The following is a 19137-nucleotide window of genomic DNA, read 5'->3' as shown; positions in this document are numbered from 1 at the left end:
ACCTCCTCACCTCCTCTAGCGATGAATCTTCGCCACCTTTGCCAGCAGCAACTCCGCCAACGTCCCCGTAGCTGCTCCTCTGCCAGTTGCTTCACCTCCCACGTCACTCCATCGCCCTTTCCAGGAACACCAAGTCCGCCTGGTGTTCTGTCCCCGCCAACGTCTATACCGAATGGCCAAACAGGTTCTTCTGGCGTTGTGAGCCACGTTCTCTTTCATTTCAGGGGCAGATATCCGAGACGAAGGTTTGATTCCGGTGGAAAGCCATTCTTTCCTCCAATGCCACCTTCAGGCTCTCTTGGGAGAGCACAGGGGTCCAATGGTTATTTCTTTGGTTATTTCTTTAGCTACGAAGATCTATACCACGGGGTTTTCTGGAGTGCTTGGAGAGGGAGGCTTTGGATGTGTAATCTTACCTGGGGGACAGGAGGTGGCTGTAAAACTGCTCAAGGGTGGAGGAGGACAAGGCGAGCGTGAATTTCGGGCCTAAGTCGAGGATCCTCATCGTCATCTTGTAACATTGGTAAGCTACTGCATTTATGAAACCTTTGTCTTACGGTTTTTTTTACGGGACCTTTATGGTCTTCCGAGGAGCAAAGGCAGGCCGTGCTGTGGCTGGAGCGCTAGCCGATGCACGGGGCTGTGCCGGTAAGTGGGCGATAGCCGGAAGCTAAATCTCTGCAAGATCATGGCCATGGCGACCTTGGCCTCGATCTGTGCAAAGGATTGGCCCAGGCACACACGCTGGCCCTGAGAAAATGGAAGAAACGCGCATGAGTGGCGGCTCTTGGAGGCGCTGGAGATGCCATCCGCGAAGCGCTGGGGATTAAACTCGTTGGCGTCGTCGCCCCAGATGTCCTTGTCGTGGAGGAGGTAGAGGATGGGGATGATCACTCCGCTTCCTTCCGGGAATGACAAATGCCCAAGCTTGGCATCTTTGTAGCAGCTCCGGACGTTGAAAACGGCAGGAGGGTACAAGCGCAAGCTCTCGTTGAGCACCATCCCGACCTGGAGTTCCGCCAAAGCTATGGGGTTTAGGCAAGTCCAAGGAAGATCAAGAAGAACTTACAATCTTTAGCTTGCTCAAGCTCTCGGCGTCTGGTGCTTGGGACTGGCAGACTTGGCGGACTTCCTCTCGGGCTTGCTCCTGCCAGGAGGGGTTTGCGGCGAGGAGCATCATCGTCCATGCCAGCCACTTAGCCGAGGTCTCCTGTCCCGCGATGTAGAACGTCTTGCATTCTTCCATCAGGCTGTCTGTGGTGAAGGAGAGCCCGGTTTTGTCGTCGTGGTGCCCGGCATCAACTTCGTCCAGCATAATCCCGAGCAAATCACTTCCATAGTTGTCGATCTCTCCCGCCAACTTTTGATCTCTTCGCGCTTGGACAATCTCTTCTAGCGTCGAGCGGAGCTTGGAGTTGGCAGTTTTGATTTCCCTGTTAAGTTTGCAAATTGGAAGCATGCTGTGGCAATGCGTGAATCGTTTAGCAAGTGGAAAACACGTCTATATCTATATGTACCTCTGTATCCATGGTGATGAGAACTTCTTGTAGACAAGCCCTCCCACTTGATCCAGCAGCTCGAAAACTTTGTGACCCTTCTTATAGCTGCTGCCAAACGCTGCTCGAGATATGATGTCCGAAGTTAGCGTCGTGAGTTCCTTGCAGACTTCCAGTTCGATGGGCTCGTCTTTGCCTTCTGTGAGAGCATTCCATTTCTCCAGCATTTCTGCTACGCAATCTCGCATGCCCCCTACCATGAACTGTGCCAAGAGAGAGAGAGAGAGAGAGAAAAAAAAAACAGATCTCTAGACGTCCAGAAAAATTCTAAACCGCAGTTGCTTGCCTTGATCTTCTCTGCGTGAAAGGCAGGCGCGAGGATGCGACGCCGGAAGGCCCATTCGTCTCCATTCACGACAGCGAGGCCTCGGCCCAGAATATCGACTTGGAACTTTCGCTGCCACTCCGGAGACCAAAACGCTCCAGATTTGTTGTAGAGCACCTCTTTGATCATGTCAAGGTCTGTAAGAACAACGCCAGGCTCGGTTCCCCACCACCACAGCAGAGGAAGTCCTGCAGGAAATGTTTTGAAAGTTTGCTAGAGAAATTCACAAAAAAAAAAAAAACGTAGCTTTAGTACCATAGAGTTTTGCCCAATGGAGGAGGTGTGGCTGGACGTATTCCACAATGTCGTGAGTGATCGGCCCTTGGATGCATTCGGCCTCTGTACGAGCGCGCATTTGGAAGATCTCGTAAACATTTCCAGAGAGAATCGACCTGGGCGGGCCGCGAATGCCCTGCTGCCGCAGCTTGGCCTCCAGGATCCAGGGCTTGAGCAACAGCTTTGCCGCCCCCTTCCATACCAGAGCTATGCACAACGCCGCGATCGTCCATAGCCATACCGCCATGGAGAAAAGATTTGGGAGATTTCCTTGAATTGCCATAAAAAGTAAATCCCATCCAAAAACCCCCTTCAGATGGGGCTTTTTCCTTCTAGTAGCCAAATATTTCAATTCAAAGCACCTATCCAATCAAATCTACTAAAAAAATTTAGTTTAGGAATTTGTGCATGCAAATGATTTTCTTATGCTGTGTGAACAATTGAATTTAGCTAATTTAACATAAATTGGAACAAAATGCATTTAACATAAATTAGAGTAAAATTATTAATTAGTATATTTGCTTTTAATGTTTCCAAAAGATTATATCAAGATTAATATTTATTAAAACTATTGAGCAATTCAGAAATTTAAATATAAAAGTTTTCATAAAATTAGCTCTAAAGCTTTTTAAAAGAATGAAGAGCAGTATAGTTAGTTAAATTGGAAAAATATGCATTCAATATAAATTGGAGCAAGATTGTTGACTAATTTTTTTACTCCTAATGTTTCCAAAAGATCATATTGATATTAAAACGCCGGGCTTCATCCTCCTGGAGGCGCCCCTTCTCAACAATATAATCGAACAGCTCCCCCGACTTGACATACTCCATCACCACGAAAATATCATTCATGGTCTCCACGACCTCGTAGAGCCTTATGATGTGAGGATGCATGAATAACCTCAAGATCTTGATCTCTCTTCTAACTTTGAGGAAGAAAGAGTAGCAAGAATCAGAAAGTAGCGCACGGAAATGGAAAATGTAGTATGATACCTTTCTCTTCCATGTCCATGGCCTTGATTTTCCTGCGATTGAGTATCTTGATGGCAACCTTGTGCCCAGTGGGGATGTGCTCGGCTACCTTGACCTTACCAAACGATCCGATTCCAAGAGTCTTGCCCATCTTGTAGTTGAGGAAATCGTTGGCCTTCCCGTCCATCGCGAAACCGCGTGTGCTCCAGTGGAACCCTAGAGGATAAGCTTAAGGTCCACTTCAAGTTTAGTGATAAGTTCCGTAAATACATGTCAGCATATATTGAAATGTTCAACAAGCAGAAACTATAACATCTCTTTGTTCAAGAAACCTAGCAGCGCCGTCTTGACACCAGCATTTACCTTGTCAAACTCCTTGTGCAAGAAAACTGAGACACAATCTTACGCCTCCTTCCTGCCTTCGTTTGTAGATTTGCCATCTCTCTCGAAGAAACCGCTGTATCATTTTGGACGCCTCCATTGAGCACCTGCGCGCAAATTAAAAAATAAACATCAGACATCAGTCATCGAATGGAAGTTTCTTTTTCATTTTGCTCTCTTACAGACAACAAGGATGTATGAGCACGAGAACGTCAAAGCAAAAGACGAGAAGCCAAAGGATCCAACCAAAGAAGCAGAAAAGGAGCCCCAAGATTCACAATGAAAGTGTAGTATCTTTTACAAAGTAACATTCACTATTTCTTTTCTATAAAATAGAATAATATAATTTTTAAATAAAAAATTATTCACAAAGCCTTTATCTTAGTTTTATTATTAAATATACTATTATAAACATATCCATACATACTTTAAACATTAATATAAAATATTTAGATGAAATAAAAGTGATTAGATTTAATTATTATTTTTAATATAAAGAAGTTTACTTTATGCATAATCTAGAATATTTAGTATAAAATATAAGAAACTCCTCTTATCTAGTATATTATATTTCTATAAGTTTCTTACCATATTTTTTAAATTCTTTTTATTAATTATATTTACTAGTTTATGCTATGCTCAACCACCTCAAACAAGATGGATTGGACGGCTTGGTCATTTTAGTAATCGAAATATTGGGAATATTATAGCTCGAATAAGACGTTTAATAGATAGTATTGATATTAATCAACCAATAATTTTTAACAATAATGGGTTTTATCTTTTTGAAGTTATTAGTATTGGTTATCAAGCAGTTATGATTAGGATTTATATTATTCCTTCAGGTTTTAGAAATTTTATAAATTGCAATCCACTTCCGGCTAATTATCAATTTTCTGGCCAATATATTCGAGATACGTTCTTACATATTTTAAGATTAGTTGAGTATCATGCTAGATTATATGGTTTGGGCTGGACACTTAACAGTAGTATTTTATAAGAATAATTTAAAAACTATAGTTTGGAAAAATAAATTTTAATTTAGTTATATGTAAACAATAAAACTTGATATAAAGGTGAGCTTTAAATTTGTAATTCTTTTTAATATGGTTTGAAATCCAAGATGAGAGCTGGGTAGTGATATTGCTTCTAAAAATCTTGTCTTTGCAAATGCTTTAGAGGTTGCCTTATACTTCTCCTCAATTGACATAGGAAGTATATATCTCCATGGTGAGCAGGGCTTAAGCAAAACCTTAGTTTGTGCTTGTGTGGATAAAACAGGATGGGATGGATTAGATGAGCTCAAGTCAACAGTCTGCCCAAAGGGGTTAAAAGAGTTGTTGAGGGAATTCTGGTGTGGAACAGAGTGGTTCATAGCCTTATAAAAAACATAGCAATTGAAGATTATAAATATGAGGGTTTTCATGAAAATAACTTTTAACCATAGTATAATTAACTAAATTGGAAAAAAAAATTAAAAAATTATTAATCTATCTAAATTACTACAATTGCATTTTTCTTTTTTATAATTTTAAGATATGACAAGTAATTTGTGATTGTAGGTTTTGGGGGAAAGTACACTTCCCAAGACATGTATAATTTTACAAAATATAAAATTAAATCACTTGAATTGTTATAACACATATGTGTGACTAACAAAATAATATTTTCCATATAACTTTTTTTAAGGTATATAACCATTGTCAATTATTGCCACATCAACAATCTTTTAGTTTGGCAAAAATACACAATGAAATGATTAATCTATTGACTTAATTAAAAGTCTAGTTAAACCAAACATCATGCCAAAAGAGTGTTAACCATGGCTTTCACCACTTTCCATTGGATGCTATGCTAATTTGGCATTTAAATACTCATCCATTTGTGCATTTGAAATCGAAAGTGCATAGTTGTTGACCATGTGTTTAAAGGAGAGGAAATATCTTTCCATAGAGCACTTGATTAAGGCTCTTGGGGCACTAAGTATATAGTCACAATTTTTAACAGTTATATGCATTTAAGTGTTGATCTAGAATTTGACCAATCTCTACATTAGAATCTTCATATCGTGGTGCTCAAACTTTTCAACGGATGGGTTTTATCTTGGGTGAGTAGAATCTTGTTGTTAAATGAAATTATTAATGGATATATAGAGATGGTGGTGTTGTATAACATATTGGATGAGCTAGAGCACACAATCCGCCCTTTTAGGCAATGTGTCTGACACAATTTTTGAATTTTCTTGCCATCTAATTGTAATATGCAATCTGGCAATTCTAGATATCTTTGCAATCCTTTGTAGTCATAAGCAATCCTAACTGACATAAGTTACATTCATATATAGCATTTCTCATGCCAAAATTATAATGCACACTAATTGCTATAATAGCAATTAAAATGTGATTATGTGCTATTGAAAACAAGAGCTTGGGTCAAGCACGTTACCTAGCAATAGGATTGTACGCTCTGGCTCATCAAACATGCCATACAACACTACAATCTTTATCAATCCACTAATAATTTCATTTAGCACTCACTGCTGCTGTGACTCCTCTAAATCAGATGTAACATTTGCAATTCTAAGGTAGAGATCAATAAGACTCTAGATTGACACCCAAAGTACAGATGTGCACAATGCCCTAGGAGCCCTAATCAAGCACTCTATTGAAATTGTCACAATGGGAAGTGGATAACACCTAGAGCATGGACACTCATCATTCTTTTAGTATGATATTGGGTTAGATGGTCTTAGATCAATCATTTTATGGTTTGAAACTATAAAATGAAAAAGATGTTGATGTGGCAATAAACTGATATGGATTATATGTGGCCATGCATGCATATATAGACTTTGGAAGCTTAGTATTGTTATCTATTGTCACTACCTCCCCATATCAAGATTGGGTAATTTGTGTGCCTGCTACCTTCCTTGGATGTGGATATATAGACACATACGCACACGCACTCATATATATACCTTGAAAAAAAGTAAATTATTTTGTGTACCACCATTCAAACACATATGTGTTTTAATTTTATATATCTTGTAGGCTTATACAGTTTTTTAGGAGGCCCACCCTTTGTGTTTTGGAATTTGAGCATTTCTAAAAGATATTGATAAGAAAAATTTGAATGAGAGAATTGAAATATAAAAGTTTCAAAAGTGAATCTAAATTGCTCTTATGTCTTGTTTTCAAAATGATCAATACAATATTCCATATGATAGTGTAAACATCAAGTAATATCCAAGAAGTTGGGACAAAGAGAAAAAAACAGTGAAGTATATATCAATAATTTAATATATTTTTAAAAGAAAATAAACAGAGAAAGAGTCTCTTCCCACCTCCCCTTTGAATGTTTTTTTACAAAATGATCTGTCATTAAGGGTAGCTCAGAAGTAAAGCGGTTGCTTTGCATGCAATTGCTAAGGTGATCGATGCTCTTCAACTCCTGGTTGTCAATAGTGTTCTCTACCTTTCAAATCAAATGACCGTATCTCACCCTCAATGGTACAGCTTGCAAAGAAAAAGTCCACGGCCTTGTAATAGGAGTAATTTCTTGAAATGGTGGTAGGGAATTCATCTTATAAGTTGGAAATAATCCAGACAACGAATTTCACGAGTCCGGACAAACCCTGGTCGTGAGCGCCAAAACGTGTGGTCGTGCTTAGCACATCCGACTGATAACCAGACGGAATATACGCAACATATCCGTTTGACCAGGACGGAATATACGGTTTTGCGACTGTCTTCTTTTCCTTCCACGCGCTTCAGCGCTCGTCCTCTGCACGACTAGCACGGGGGAAGAACGCCTCTACGCCATGCACCCTAGGGTTTGGCCGGATAGTGGAGGCGGAGGGGGAGACGATCGCACGTATCCTCGGAGCTCCACCTCGATCATCGACCGGTAAGTGGCCGTAATCCGGCAAATGTAGCTCGCTATCGCATCGATCGCTCGCCCGTCGCCAATGCTATGTCGCGGCATTCTCCTTCTCCCTGATTCTTGAGGCTCGAGATCCCGAACGGCTTGGATGCCAGCAAAATGTCAGCGCCTTCTACATCGCCCCCGGCAACCTCTCCGCCCCTGCCAGCGTCGCCGCCACTCGCCGGGGGCACCCCTCCGGCGCCGGTGATTCTCGCGCCTCCGCCCGTTCCAGTGCTCTCTCCTCCTCCCGCCGCCACTGCTCCTCCTCCTGCGTCGTCTCCCCCGCCGCCACTTCCAGTGGTTTTGTCTCCTCCCCCACAAAATCCATCTCCTCCGCCTCCTGTCCCTCAGGCTTCACCGCCTCCGTCAGTCCCTTCGTCTCCGCCGCCTGTCCCTCAATCTTCTCCGCCACCTCCTGTGATCGTTGCTCCTCCTCCAGCGGCGTCAGCGTCCCCTCCGCCTCCGGATTTGACACCATCTCCGCCAGCACCTGTCGTAAACTCTCCACCGCCGCCGAATCCCACTGCTCCTTCTCCGCCAGCTCCGCCGGACGAATCCGGCTCCCCGCCGCCATCGTCATCTGATCCAGGCTCCTCGGCCCCGCCTCCTCGTCCTTCGAGAAGGCTCTCGCCACCTCCTCCAGCGGGTGACTCTTCGCCACCTCCTCCAGCCGATGACTCGTCGCCACCTTTGCCGGCAGCAACTCCGCCAACGTCCCCTGTAACTCAGTCGCCACCTCCGCTGCCTAATACTACTACGACGATTCCAACTGGTGTTTCGCCTCCCACCGGCGGCACTCCATCGCTCTTTCCAGGAACACCAAGTCCGCCTGCTGTTCTATCGCCGCCAACGTCTATACCGAATGGCCAAACAGGTTCGTCTGGCGTTGCGAGCTCAACGATCATAGGCATTGCTATCGGGGGCGTGGTGGTCGTGGCAATGCTGGTCCTCTTGGTCGTTTGCTTTTCAAGGAAGAGAAGAAGATCGGGCACCGGGAACACACAGAACTTTGGAGCAGCTCACTCGTTTTATCACAAGGATGGTGAGCAGTTTGACGTTCTCTCTTTCTTTTCTGAATTGATTTATCTCAGGGGCAGACACTTACTATGATCCGGGACGAAGATTTGATTCCGGTTACTCGTCCGCGTCTGATGCAAATGGAAAGCCATTCTTTCCTCCAATGCCACCTTCAGGCTCTCTTGGGCATGCACCTACGAGAGGCCAGGGGTCCAATGGATCTTTCTTTAGCTATGAAGATCTAGCACAGGCTACCAACGGGTTTTCTAGAGCCAACATGCTTGGAGAGGGAGGCTTTGGCTGTGTATACAAGGGAATCTTACCAGGGGGACAGGAGGTGGCTGTAAAACAGCTCAAGGTTGGAGGAGGACAAGGCGAACGTGAATTTCAGGCGGAAGTGGAGATTATCACTCGGATCCATCATCGTCATCTTGTAACATTGGTAGGCTACTGCATTTCTGAAACTCAGCGTCTTCTTGTCTATGAGTTCGTTCCTAATGGCACATTAGAACATCATCTCCACGGTAAAAGAGCCACCGGTTTTTCGGGAAAATGTTTGACTCTTACAAACTTTACAGGCAAAGGCAGACCTTTACTTGACTGGAGTCTAAGAATGAAGATTGCTGTTGGCTCTGCTCGGGGCTTAGCGTATCTTCACGAAGATTGTAAGTTCCTTTGATTTCGCCTACTGTTTGTTTAACGGCTTGGACAGGTCATCCGAAAATTATTCATCGCGACATAAAATCGTCTAACATATTACTGGATAGTAACTTTGAAGCTCAGGTACAGAGGTCGTTTGTATGTCGTTTTCTTCTTTTGTTGACGGATATCTGTATGTTTCAACAGGTAGCCGACTTCGGATTGGCAAAGCTTGCATCCGATGCTCACACACACGTCACTACTCGAGTTATGGGAACATTCGGGTAAATTCTCTGAAGTCTGATAGGATTGTTTTGTTCTGAGCGTTATCTTTGTCCGTCACCAGGTACTTGGCGCCTGAATATGCTTCAAGTGGAAAGCTCACGGACAAATCCGACGTTTATTCTTTCGGCGTAGTTCTACTCGAACTGATTACTGGCCGCAAACCCGTAGACACATCTCAGCCTCTTGGGGAGGAAAGTTTGGTTGAGTGGGTACGTACTCCTTGACGTTGTTGCCCATGCCTTTTTCTTACACAGTGCTCCTGCATTTTCAGTCTCGACCGTTGATAAACCAGGCGCTAGAGACACAAAACTTGGATCTTATGGCCGATCCATTGCTGAATGAATACAGCAAGGACGAGATGCTTAGGATGCTCCGATCAGCCGCGGCATGTGTTAGACACTCAGCTAATAAGCGACCAAAAATGGCACAGGTACGTACCGGAGCATTTGATGCGATGCGCCTACGGTTCTCTTCGCGCTGCGGGTGTATTTCTGCGTGATTGATGGATTGATGCTGATCTCTCATTTTTTTTTGCCCTTTTTACTTGCAGATCGTTCGTGCTCTGGAAAGTGATTCAGATTCGAGGCCCGGGTTTAGTGGACTGCACGACTCGCCATTCGCCAGTGACGACTATGATTCGGCACAGTATAGCACCGACCTGCGGAGATTTAGAAAGATGGCACTGGGCACCAGCCAGGAATACGGCAGCGAATACAGCGGCGCGACGAGCGACTATGGTGTCAATCCCTCCGTCTCCAGCGGCGAGTATCAGCAAAGCAAGGACTGGACGCCACCAAGGAGTGGCCACGAATCCGAGTGGCCACTGAGAAGCCGGCAACAATGATAACTACAAACAAAGCGGACGAGAGAGGCAACCAACACTTGATGCCGGCTGCTGTCATGGAGTATCCAACGTGTTATTTTTTTTGCTTTCATGTCTGTTTTTCCTTTTTGGATCTCAACGCACTGACAGCTTCCTTGCAGTAACAGAGCAAGCTAAGCGAAAGAACTCAAAAATGTGAAAAGATTCGAAGCAACCGGGAGTCTCTGTCGTGATTGATCGTTGGCCACTGACGCCAATATTCTTTGCTTTGCACGCCCAGATTAAGTATATTGTAGCTAGAGTAGCTACAACCTTTTTGATATAGAACGAGCAAATGGATATGTTACAGTGATCTATCTCTTCTATAGGTAGTGATTTTCTTTGTCTTGCTTTGGTGTGGATCTAACTCGAGGAATGATATCGTCGTGTGTAGGAAGTAAAGATCCTTGTCAAGCGAAGTTGATGACGATGGCGATGGTGGTATAATGCGTCTGTACAATCTCGCGGGTGGTGGTCAGTCGACAAGAGCAAACGAAACTCTTTACAAGGCCGCTGCTCTTGATGTGGAAGGGGCCGAGTCCTTGGAGGTGATGAGGCCCAGGCTGTAGAGAATGCGCTCCGAGTGTAACTTAAAGAAGGCCGCCAGCGAGAACCTTGGCGATGGCGAGTCGTCGAGGCCGAGCAGCTGGGGGCAAACCGGGGCGCTCCTCACGTTGAGCATGGCCTGCCCGAGCTCCTCGCGGATGGCTTCCACGGTTCTCATGTCCACGGCGTCGCCGGAGGCCGCGTCCGTGACGTAGAAGGTGTTGGCTACCGTGCCGGCCCGTGTGGTGGAGATGTAGGCCCGGGTGACGCACAGGCCGTGGCGATGAAAGACTTTGGTCACGTCCGAGAGCAACCCCACCCGGTCATAGGTGCAAAGCTCCAGCCGCAGCCCCTACAATGGATAGATCGAACAAACAGTCGCGTCAGGCACACATAAAGCGCGGGTCTCTTTCTTTTACTTCCGGTTCCAACAAGAAAGTACCTCAGGGAATCGCCTTTGAATCGCGGCAACCAGGCGCTTTATGAGCCGCTGCCTTTCGTCGTCCGTCTCCAGCGTGCAGCCGTCAGTGTGACGAATGTAGAACTCCTGCACGGGCGTAGCTAGCGTGATGAGTCCGGCAAAAGAAGAAAGTTGGAAGAAGCAACAAGTTCCTGTACCTGATAGGCAAAGTACCCCTCGGAGAGGATGGTGGCGTGGAAGATCATGTAGTCCATGTCTGTCAGCGTGCAAACAGTGTCAAAGAGGAGCTTGGAGCGGTCCTGGCAGTGAATGTTCACTACTGAGTAGCCCCGCTCGACGCAGTTCCGGATCGTAACAGTGGGTCTGCCTTTCCCGTTTACCGTGCGCTGCTCCGTCTCGTCGCAAAGTCGTCCCTCGAGCTCGCGACTTTCGCCGCAGTGATCTTCGTCAGCGGACATCATCTGGTGTAGCCTCCGCTCCATGTGTGTCAAACCCGAGAAAAATTCGGCCGTCCTGCCGGCACCGCCACCTCGCTCGCCGTCGTTGGCACGGATCACGCGGCACAGCCGGTCCTTGATGTCTTTAAGTTTGTCACAGTCCTCAATGGGGCCACCGCTGCTGCAAGCGTTATCCACGAAGATCATGCCGGCGACTCTGAGGTTATGTGTCCACACGGCGGCGGAGCGGACGTTGCAGTTCATGCTGCTGAGCGTTGAGAAGACCTCGGACAGCAGGCCTGGTCGGTTGGGGCCTGAAAGTTCAATCGCAGTGTGTTGGTGAGGACCTGTTCCCAGGCTGACGCGGGTGATCTCTCCTCCCTCAGCGGAGCATACCTTTGATGGATTGGAGCACTTGGATCCAATCCAAGGCATCTCTGCCGCTTTCTTCTCCAGCGACTGGTCGGCAGAAAGAAAGAAATGAGCTTTGACACTCAACCATTGTTGGGAATCCACATACCTCCTGGATGAACTTGAGAACTTCCTCGTCGGTGATCTTGTTCCCGTCGATATCGGTTACGTGAAATACTGGCAAAAGAAAAACAAGAACAGTGCGATGCGATCGATCAAAAGAGAACGTGATTGATCACATACCATCCATGAACCAGCCAGCGTCGGACGAAACATAGGCCTTGCTGATGAAGAGATCGAGATCAGTCAAGACTTGGACAACCTCCAACAAGATTCCATGGCGATTGACGCTGTCCAGCTGCAAAAGATACACATCTCAGGCATCCCATCCCTCGCGAATCCAAATCTAAGAGCGCAATGCGCAGAAATTTTTTCTAGAGAGTACCTTGATCACCGTCGCACCTGTAAATGCCGCATTCTCGATCACGACCCTGAGAGGAGGAAAGCAAGATCAATCTAGCTCCCAGAGCCTAGCTAGCGCGAAATCTTTCACTCTGGATAGATACCTCGGTGGATTCAAGCTCGCGTTGAGCGACTCATACTCCGGATCGAAATACGCCCAGCCTCGACCCGCGGTGACCACGACCATGGCGATCGATTTCGACGACTGACCGATTGATCGCTGAAAGGAAGCGCCCAAAATATCGAGCGCGCGGCCGAGCAGCAGAGATTACTGCCGATCCCAGTCCCCTAGGTCGGCTTAGACCAGCGAGCGAATGACGCGAGCGAGGGGCCTCGTCCGGCCCGCGATCCCGCACAGATCCGAACGAAAATCTACACAAACGATGAGAGCTCCCGCCATGCCGCGCTGTGCCCAGCTACTGACGACGAAATCAAGGCGCTCCCATCGAGAAGAAACGGACATTCTTCCCTAGCCCCTGTATGTTGTTCCTCTTCGTCTCTTCTGGCGATGCTGGGCTCTTTAAAAATCAAAGGCGAGAGCTCTTTAAACCGGACCCCCCTTTTTAACGGTAGGTAATGCACGAAACTTAAACGGCGGCGCGCCGGCCGTTGGATGCCGGTGGAACGGCTGCGATGCGAGCCCACCGTCCGTACAGAGACATGGGAATGGGCCGGCGGAGGGGCGGGGCGCGAATCGAATGGGCGCTTTTCAAAACTTTGGCTTGGTACACACATCAATTATTCGCTTTGAATATTCGCATTGGTGTGAAATATTCCTACCCGTCGAACAGGATATTCTCCTTTCTTAACTTAGACCGTGGGCGGAGCGGCGCCTGGTACGTTGATTTTCTTGTGAGTGTCGTAACTAGGAATGCTACGCGTGCCAGATCGAAGAGCGCTGCTCATTCTCTGAATCTAACTAAACCTCGCGTTTAGAGTTTGATACAATGCAATGTTGGACCAAAACAATGCGAATGGTACGTTGTTTTGATTATTTGCGTCCGGTGGCTGCTCCAATTGCGGCAAGACATAATGTCAGTGACCACGACGCACACAAGTTGGTTGTCAGCTGTCCAGAGAAGTTGGGTGGCGCCATCTCGCTGTGAGTCTTTCATCAACTTCACTAACTCTTATAATTTTTTATTTTTAAAAAAAATTATTTTGCGGTACTGCTTCTCATAACGCTGTTACAGGCACACAAAACTAGCTGTTTTCGTACGAGAGTGCTGGAGAAAATCGTTCGTGATCGCTAAGACAGTCCCGGATCAATTATCACGCCAAAAGGTTCGCGTAGAGGCATTGTTTTTGCTCCTTGTCCGTGTAGCTACTTCAAGAGTATGTGTTGTTGCTGCGAAGTCTTCTTCAATCCCACCAGATCGATTGGGATTGCTGTCGAATCAGTCATAGAGTCTTGTTTTGATTTGCTTAGGAATAATATAGAGTTTGGTCGCGGTTCCTTGTCAGTTCTTATCCCTTGAGAGGTGTGTCGGTTTCGATTCCTTTCCGGCACTCCTAGGAGTGGAATAGAAGTCCTTTAAGCCCTACTCACTGCATTCATTCTCTCAATCTCGAAAGGACGCTGTCGCTCAACCTTTTATCTTCAAGCAGGTTCTCTCCAACACTTCTGGTTCTGTGCTTCTTCTTTGTTCCTTTTGGAGAATTGAAGGTCATGTTTTTCTGTCTTGTTTGAATCTCCTTTTGCAGAATTGGAGTTCCTGTTCTAGCTAAGCTTTCTGTCTTGTTTGAATTTCCTTTTGGAGAATTGGAGTTCCTGTTCTAGCTAAGCTTTTTGTCTTGTTGAATTTTCCTGAAGATTCTTCCAAGTCTTTCTTCCTGCCCACTCTTAGTGCTGCTATCATGATCTTTGACGAGCTGGCGTTTATTCGAATGTGTTGAGAAATTTTTGCGGGTTCTAATGCTTGCTTTCCGTGTGTGCATCATGAGCTTTGACAGGTTGTGCTCCATTCGATTCGTGCTCTTTGTGCTTAGAAACACGAGGTGAACTGTCATCTCGCGAAGATTGCTCATATCATGCGCGATCTTTGACGGATTCTCCCTCACTCGAATTTCTTTGCTCCAGGGTCCACAGGCATGAGAGAAATCCTTCACATCCAGGGTGGTCAGTGCGGCAATCAGATCGGTGCAAAGTTCTGGGAAGTTGTGTGCGACGAGCATGGGATCGATCCGACCGGGAGCTACACCGGGACGTCCGAGCTTCAGCTGGAAAGAGTGAACGTTTACTACAATGAAGCCAGTGGGGGCCGCTACGTTCCACGCGCTGTGCTCATGGATTTGGAGCCTGGCACCATGGATAGCCTGAGATCCGGCGTCTACGGACAGATATTCCGGCCAGACAACTTTGTCTTTGGACAAACTGGAGCCGGAAACAACTGGGCCAAAGGTCATTATACAGAAGGTGCCGAGTTGATCGATGCTGTTCTCGACGTTGTTCGCAAGGAGGCTGAGAACTGCGACTGCCTGCAAGGTAAAATGAACGAAAACCACACTTTGAAGCAAAAAAGATTTTTTTTTTTTTTTTTTTTTGTTGAGCAGGATTCCAGGTCTGTCACTCTCTTGGTGGAGGAACTGGGTCGGGCATGGGAACGCTTCTCATATCCAAAATCAGAGAGGAGTACCCGGACAGGATGATGCTTACATTCTCGGTGTTCCCTTCTCCCAAGGTTTCTGACACGGTGGTGGAGCCATATAATGCAACTCTCTCGGTTCATCAGCTCGTGGAGAACGCAGACGAGTGCATGGTGCTAGACAACGAGGCTCTCTACGACATATGCTTTAGAACACTCAAGCTCGTCACTCCTACATGTACGTTCTCCTGTTTTGTTTGGTATATAAGTTAAGAGTGTTTGTTTCATCCAGTTGGAGATCTAAACCATCTCATCTCCGCAACCATGAGCGGGATCACTTGCTGCCTTCGTTTCCCCGGGCAACTCAACTCGGACCTCCGGAAGCTGGCCGTCAACTTGATCCCGTTCCCTCGCCTCCACTTCTTCATGGTGGGATTCGCGCCGCTCACCTCCAGAGGCTCGCAGCAGTACCGCTCGCTCACGGTCCCAGAGCTGACGCAGCAGATGTGGGACGCCAAGAACATGATGTGCGCCGCGGACCCGAGACACGGGCGATACCTCACCGCGTCAGCGATGTTCCGCGGCAAGATGAGCACCAAGGAGGTGGACGAGCAGCTCATCAACGTCCAGAACAAGAACTCGTCCTACTTCGTCGAGTGGATCCCAAACAACGTCAAGTCGAGCGTGTGCGACATCGCTCCGAAGGGGCTCAAGATGTCGTCCACCTTCGTGGGGAACTCGACGTCGATCCAAGAGATGTTTAAGCGGGTGAGCGAGCAGTTCACGGCCATGTTCCGGCGGAAGGCGTTTCTTCACTGGTATACGGGCGAGGGGATGGACGAGATGGAGTTTACCGAGGCCGAGAGCAACATGAACGATCTGGTGTCCGAGTACCAGCAGTACCAGGACGCGGCCGTGGAGGCGGACTACGAGGACGATGATGAAGAACAGGCAGCGTGAAAAAAACTTAAGTTTGCGAGATATGTTTGCGTGTGTGTGTGTGTGTGTGTGTGTGTTGTGAAGTAACATTTTCTCCTCTATATGATATACCTACTTGACTTTAGGTGCCAGAAGATTTCTCCCACTTCAACCGGGTTATCGGAAGCTACATTGTCAGCGCACAGGGACATTGACCAGGACATTGACCATCCCTCCGGATCTCGCTGTATGTCACTCGCACCATGGAAGTGGGTGTTCAAGGGTGATACTGTAAATGGTGGAGTTCCTGGTTCATCGGATTCTCTGCTATGGCCCAACAATTTAAATGGCACCATGACTACTAATGTTTGGCTAATTTGAAAATAAAAACGGTGGTAAGGGACACAACAAACTTGTTTGCACAGTCTTATGCTTCTTGTTGGGCACCGCAAGACTGCCAAAACAGAATATAATGATAATAATCATAATAATTTTCATTGCTTCGAATAACACGTGGTGAGACTAATTTATTTCATTGAATGCTATGATAAGTGATCTTTAAAATTTGGTGTAGACCTCCTGGGGGAGCCTTGGACTGGCCATGGCTTGCAATGGGGTCTTGAGCTGCAGGGCACTGCGGTAAACCTCTTCCATGGACGGCGTTGTCCCAGGCACAAAGCTCCAATTGAAGCCATGGATGAGATTTGCCACGAGCAGCTCCACCGATCGCAGTCCCATGCCCATTCCCGGACACTTTCTCCGCCCGGAACCAAACGGGAGAAGCTCAAAGTTGTGGCCTTTGACATCGATGGAGCTCCCCAAGAAGCGCTCCGGGTGGAATTGTGTGGGATTCTCCCACACTGCCGGATCCATTCCAATCGCCCATGTATTCACCAGGAGAGTGGTCCCTTTTGGAACGTGAAAGCCGCCAACGTTTGCTGCTTGCCTTGAGATGCGCGGCAGGAGTAAGGCTCCCGGGGGATAGCGTCTGAGTGTTTCCTTGAGAACAATCTGGAGGTACTCGAGCTTTTGGAGGTCCAACTCTTGTACCATCCGAGTGTTGCCCACAACCCTCTCGAGCTCCTCGTGGAGCTTGGCCATGACTCGAGGATTGTGCATCACTCCACCCATGAGCCACTCGCTGACGGTGGTGGTGGTATCAGTTCCAGCAATTAACATCTCCTGGGCATTTGTAACATAAGAAATACCTGTTAGTCAATCAAGGAGAAGTTTTGCAAAGCTTACCATGAGATTTGCCTTTACGTAAGTCTCCCCTTGTGTCCCTGCTCCAAAGAAGTCGAGCATGATATCCAGGAAGTCCTTGCATTCCCGTGTCCTCTCCTTGTGCTCCTCAACAATCTTTTGCAAGAACTCGTCTTGCTTCGCATGGATTCGCTTGTAGCGAGGGATCTGCCAGTCCAGCCATCGCAAGTACCAGGGCACCAAGTTGCTAACACAGGGATTGATCGCCAGCTCAAGAACATTGTCGTTGAGCTCCTTGAATTCCATGGCATGGGCATCTACGTTTTCATCACCACCTCTTACCCATCAAAATTCGTGATGTGACGTTGAAGAAGAAAACACTGGCCACTTTTCTCACCTCCACAGGTTTGCCATCGCCATGGGCCTTCAAAATCCCCTCCAAGGCACGAGAAAGCTCATCCCTTCTGACCCAGGAGAAGGAGTCGATACACTTGGCCGTGAAGAGCTCCATTGTACAGAGCTTGCGGGTGTTTCGCCATAGCTCTCCATAGGGACTACTTGAACCTCCAGAAAAGGATGACGTGCTTCCAGAAAGCCAAGTATGGCCTAGAAGCAAAATTTAAATCGTGTGCGGTGAAGACCTCCTTGGCAAGCTCCTGGCTGGATATTACCACAGTTGGGATCATTCCCAGCCTCAAGGAAGTAATAGGACCATACTTGTTGGCTATGCGTTGCAATGCTCTGTGCGGGGGCATTCCTGCTAGCAAGTGTAAGTGGCCAATCAGGGGTAATCCCCATGGACCTGGTGGAAGATTTGAGCCAGCTTTCAAGAAACACAAGATCAAGAGAGCAATGAAAATTAAGAAGCTCACAGCAAGTGCTAGATCCATTTCTGTGGTGCTTGTGTCAATACTTCGCGACTTTTAAAGCGACTTGGAAGCCTTGGAGTGGTCAGTAGCTGTCTTTCTCTGCTAGATCCATTCTGTGGTGCTTGTGTCAATATTTCCACGACTGTTAAAGCGACTTGGAAGCCTTGGAGTGGTCAGTAGCTGTCATGAACAGTTTTTCTAGCTTTTTCTCCATAGTTTTCAATCCCAGATTCCCAATTCCAGATAAAATCCACCCAAATCTGCCTCGATCAATGCCAGACACATCCATGCTTGCATTTCCCAAGACCAGGCATGCGGCACGAGAAGTTCCTGGCGAACTTGCTCATGGGAATTTGTGGAAGTGTTCTAAACCTCGTGTCTTAATTCATGTATTTGAAAAAAAAAGCCTTGATATCTATAATTCAGAAGCGTTGTTCAAGAGCATGGCCGAGATAAATAGTGTCCTTGCGATTTGGAATCTAGGAGTATTTGCCACAAATGGTCTCTGTAAAATCTTTGTTATGTGTTTGAAACTATGACTGAATAGAGCATGTGCCTAGTTGAGGTTTTGTGAAGTGCTAGATCCATTTCTGTATCATTGATATTTTAAGAATTTATTGATAGCAGTTTAGCATTTAATAGATTACTTATGAAAAACTACTGCTTACAAGTAGATTAACATCACTATTAACCATTTTGGGGTTAATGAATTTTTGAATAAACAACTTACTTATAATCACAAGGATATGATATAAGAATCATAATGTCTTGATGGCTAAATAAGAAACATTACAAGTAAAGCCCATATTATTACTACAAAGATTGACACTAGTATTAAGTGTTAACTCTAATCAACAAAATGCAATATAAATGTTATACCCCATTAATAAAGATTTATAGGCAAGCTCATGCCACTCTCTTTCTGACTAAATTTAAAACTAATTTAATACTAAATTACTTAAGGAGTAATAGTAAAGTTTTCTAAAAAAGAATTAAGCATTACAACTCAAATATTCTAATAGCAAATGTAAGTAAAATGCTTTAATTC

At 46.2% G+C, this 19137-nt stretch overlaps 5 protein-coding genes and 1 pseudogene across 7 annotated transcripts; 2 read left to right on the top strand and 4 right to left on the bottom strand.

Annotated features, from left to right (window-relative positions):
• Window positions 1-507: 507 nt before the first annotated feature.
• On the bottom strand, window positions 508-2496 carry LOC9643678 (cytochrome P450 72A15). The gene is made up of 5 exons (XM_024667213.1): window positions 2137-2496; window positions 1843-2069; window positions 1518-1759; window positions 1070-1460; window positions 508-1008 (listed from the first exon to the last, which is right to left on the bottom strand). Exons 1-5 carry the CDS (start codon window positions 2438-2440, stop codon window positions 577-579), a joined length of 1596 nt encoding a protein of 531 aa, XP_024522981.1. The 5' UTR covers window positions 2441-2496; the 3' UTR covers window positions 508-576.
• Window positions 2497-2877: 381 nt separating this feature from the next.
• On the bottom strand, window positions 2878-3342 carry LOC9655461 (SNF1-related protein kinase catalytic subunit alpha KIN11). Its single transcript, XM_002963421.2, has 2 exons — window positions 3151-3342; window positions 2878-3083 (listed from the first exon to the last, which is right to left on the bottom strand). The coding sequence occupies exons 1-2, from the start codon at window positions 3314-3316 to the stop codon at window positions 2878-2880; spliced, it is 372 nt and encodes a 123-aa protein (XP_002963467.1). The 5' UTR covers window positions 3317-3342.
• Window positions 3343-7286: 3944 nt separating this feature from the next.
• LOC9643677 (proline-rich receptor-like protein kinase PERK8) lies at window positions 7287-10518 on the top strand. Of its 2 annotated transcripts, none has more exons than XM_024667208.1 (8): window positions 7287-8476; window positions 8532-8975; window positions 9030-9116; window positions 9164-9234; window positions 9298-9374; window positions 9437-9584; window positions 9647-9805; window positions 9926-10518. In XM_024667208.1, the coding sequence occupies exons 1-8, from the start codon at window positions 7552-7554 to the stop codon at window positions 10217-10219; spliced, it is 2205 nt and encodes a 734-aa protein (XP_024522976.1). In that variant the 5' UTR covers window positions 7287-7551; the 3' UTR covers window positions 10220-10518. The 2 variants fall into 2 exon arrangements, with proteins under 2 accessions (XP_024522976.1, XP_024522972.1); XM_024667204.1 differs by having other exon boundaries at window positions 8526-8975.
• Window positions 10480-13045, bottom strand: LOC9655460 (ACT domain-containing protein ACR6). The gene is made up of 7 exons (XM_002963420.2): window positions 12619-13045; window positions 12498-12543; window positions 12296-12410; window positions 12162-12229; window positions 11402-12100; window positions 11226-11330; window positions 10480-11135 (listed from the first exon to the last, which is right to left on the bottom strand). The coding sequence occupies exons 1-7, from the start codon at window positions 12699-12701 to the stop codon at window positions 10740-10742; spliced, it is 1512 nt and encodes a 503-aa protein (XP_002963466.1). The 5' UTR covers window positions 12702-13045; the 3' UTR covers window positions 10480-10739.
• Window positions 13046-13994: 949 nt separating this feature from the next.
• On the top strand, window positions 13995-16169 carry LOC9655459 (tubulin beta chain). 2 transcript variants are annotated; one of them, XM_024668239.1, is made up of 5 exons: window positions 14016-14122; window positions 14468-14512; window positions 14595-14999; window positions 15068-15337; window positions 15392-16169. In XM_024668239.1, the coding sequence occupies exons 3-5, from the start codon at window positions 14606-14608 to the stop codon at window positions 16057-16059; spliced, it is 1332 nt and encodes a 443-aa protein (XP_024524007.1). In that variant the 5' UTR covers window positions 14016-14122; window positions 14468-14512; window positions 14595-14605; the 3' UTR covers window positions 16060-16169. The 2 variants fall into 2 exon arrangements, with proteins under 2 accessions (XP_002963869.1, XP_024524007.1); XM_002963823.2 differs by lacking the exon at window positions 14468-14512 and having other exon boundaries at window positions 13995-14122.
• Window positions 16170-16501: 332 nt separating this feature from the next.
• LOC112344148 lies at window positions 16502-18110 on the bottom strand (annotated as a pseudogene).
• Between the last annotated feature and the right edge of the window lie 1027 nt (window positions 18111-19137).

Source organism: Selaginella moellendorffii, unplaced genomic scaffold, assembly GCF_000143415.4.
Source record: "Selaginella moellendorffii unplaced genomic scaffold, v1.0 SELMOscaffold_3, whole genome shotgun sequence".
Classification (NCBI taxonomy): Eukaryota; Viridiplantae; Streptophyta; class Lycopodiopsida; order Selaginellales; family Selaginellaceae; genus Selaginella; species Selaginella moellendorffii.
Note: the sequence above shows the minus strand (reverse complement) of the source record. Positions and strands in the feature narration are given on the sequence as shown.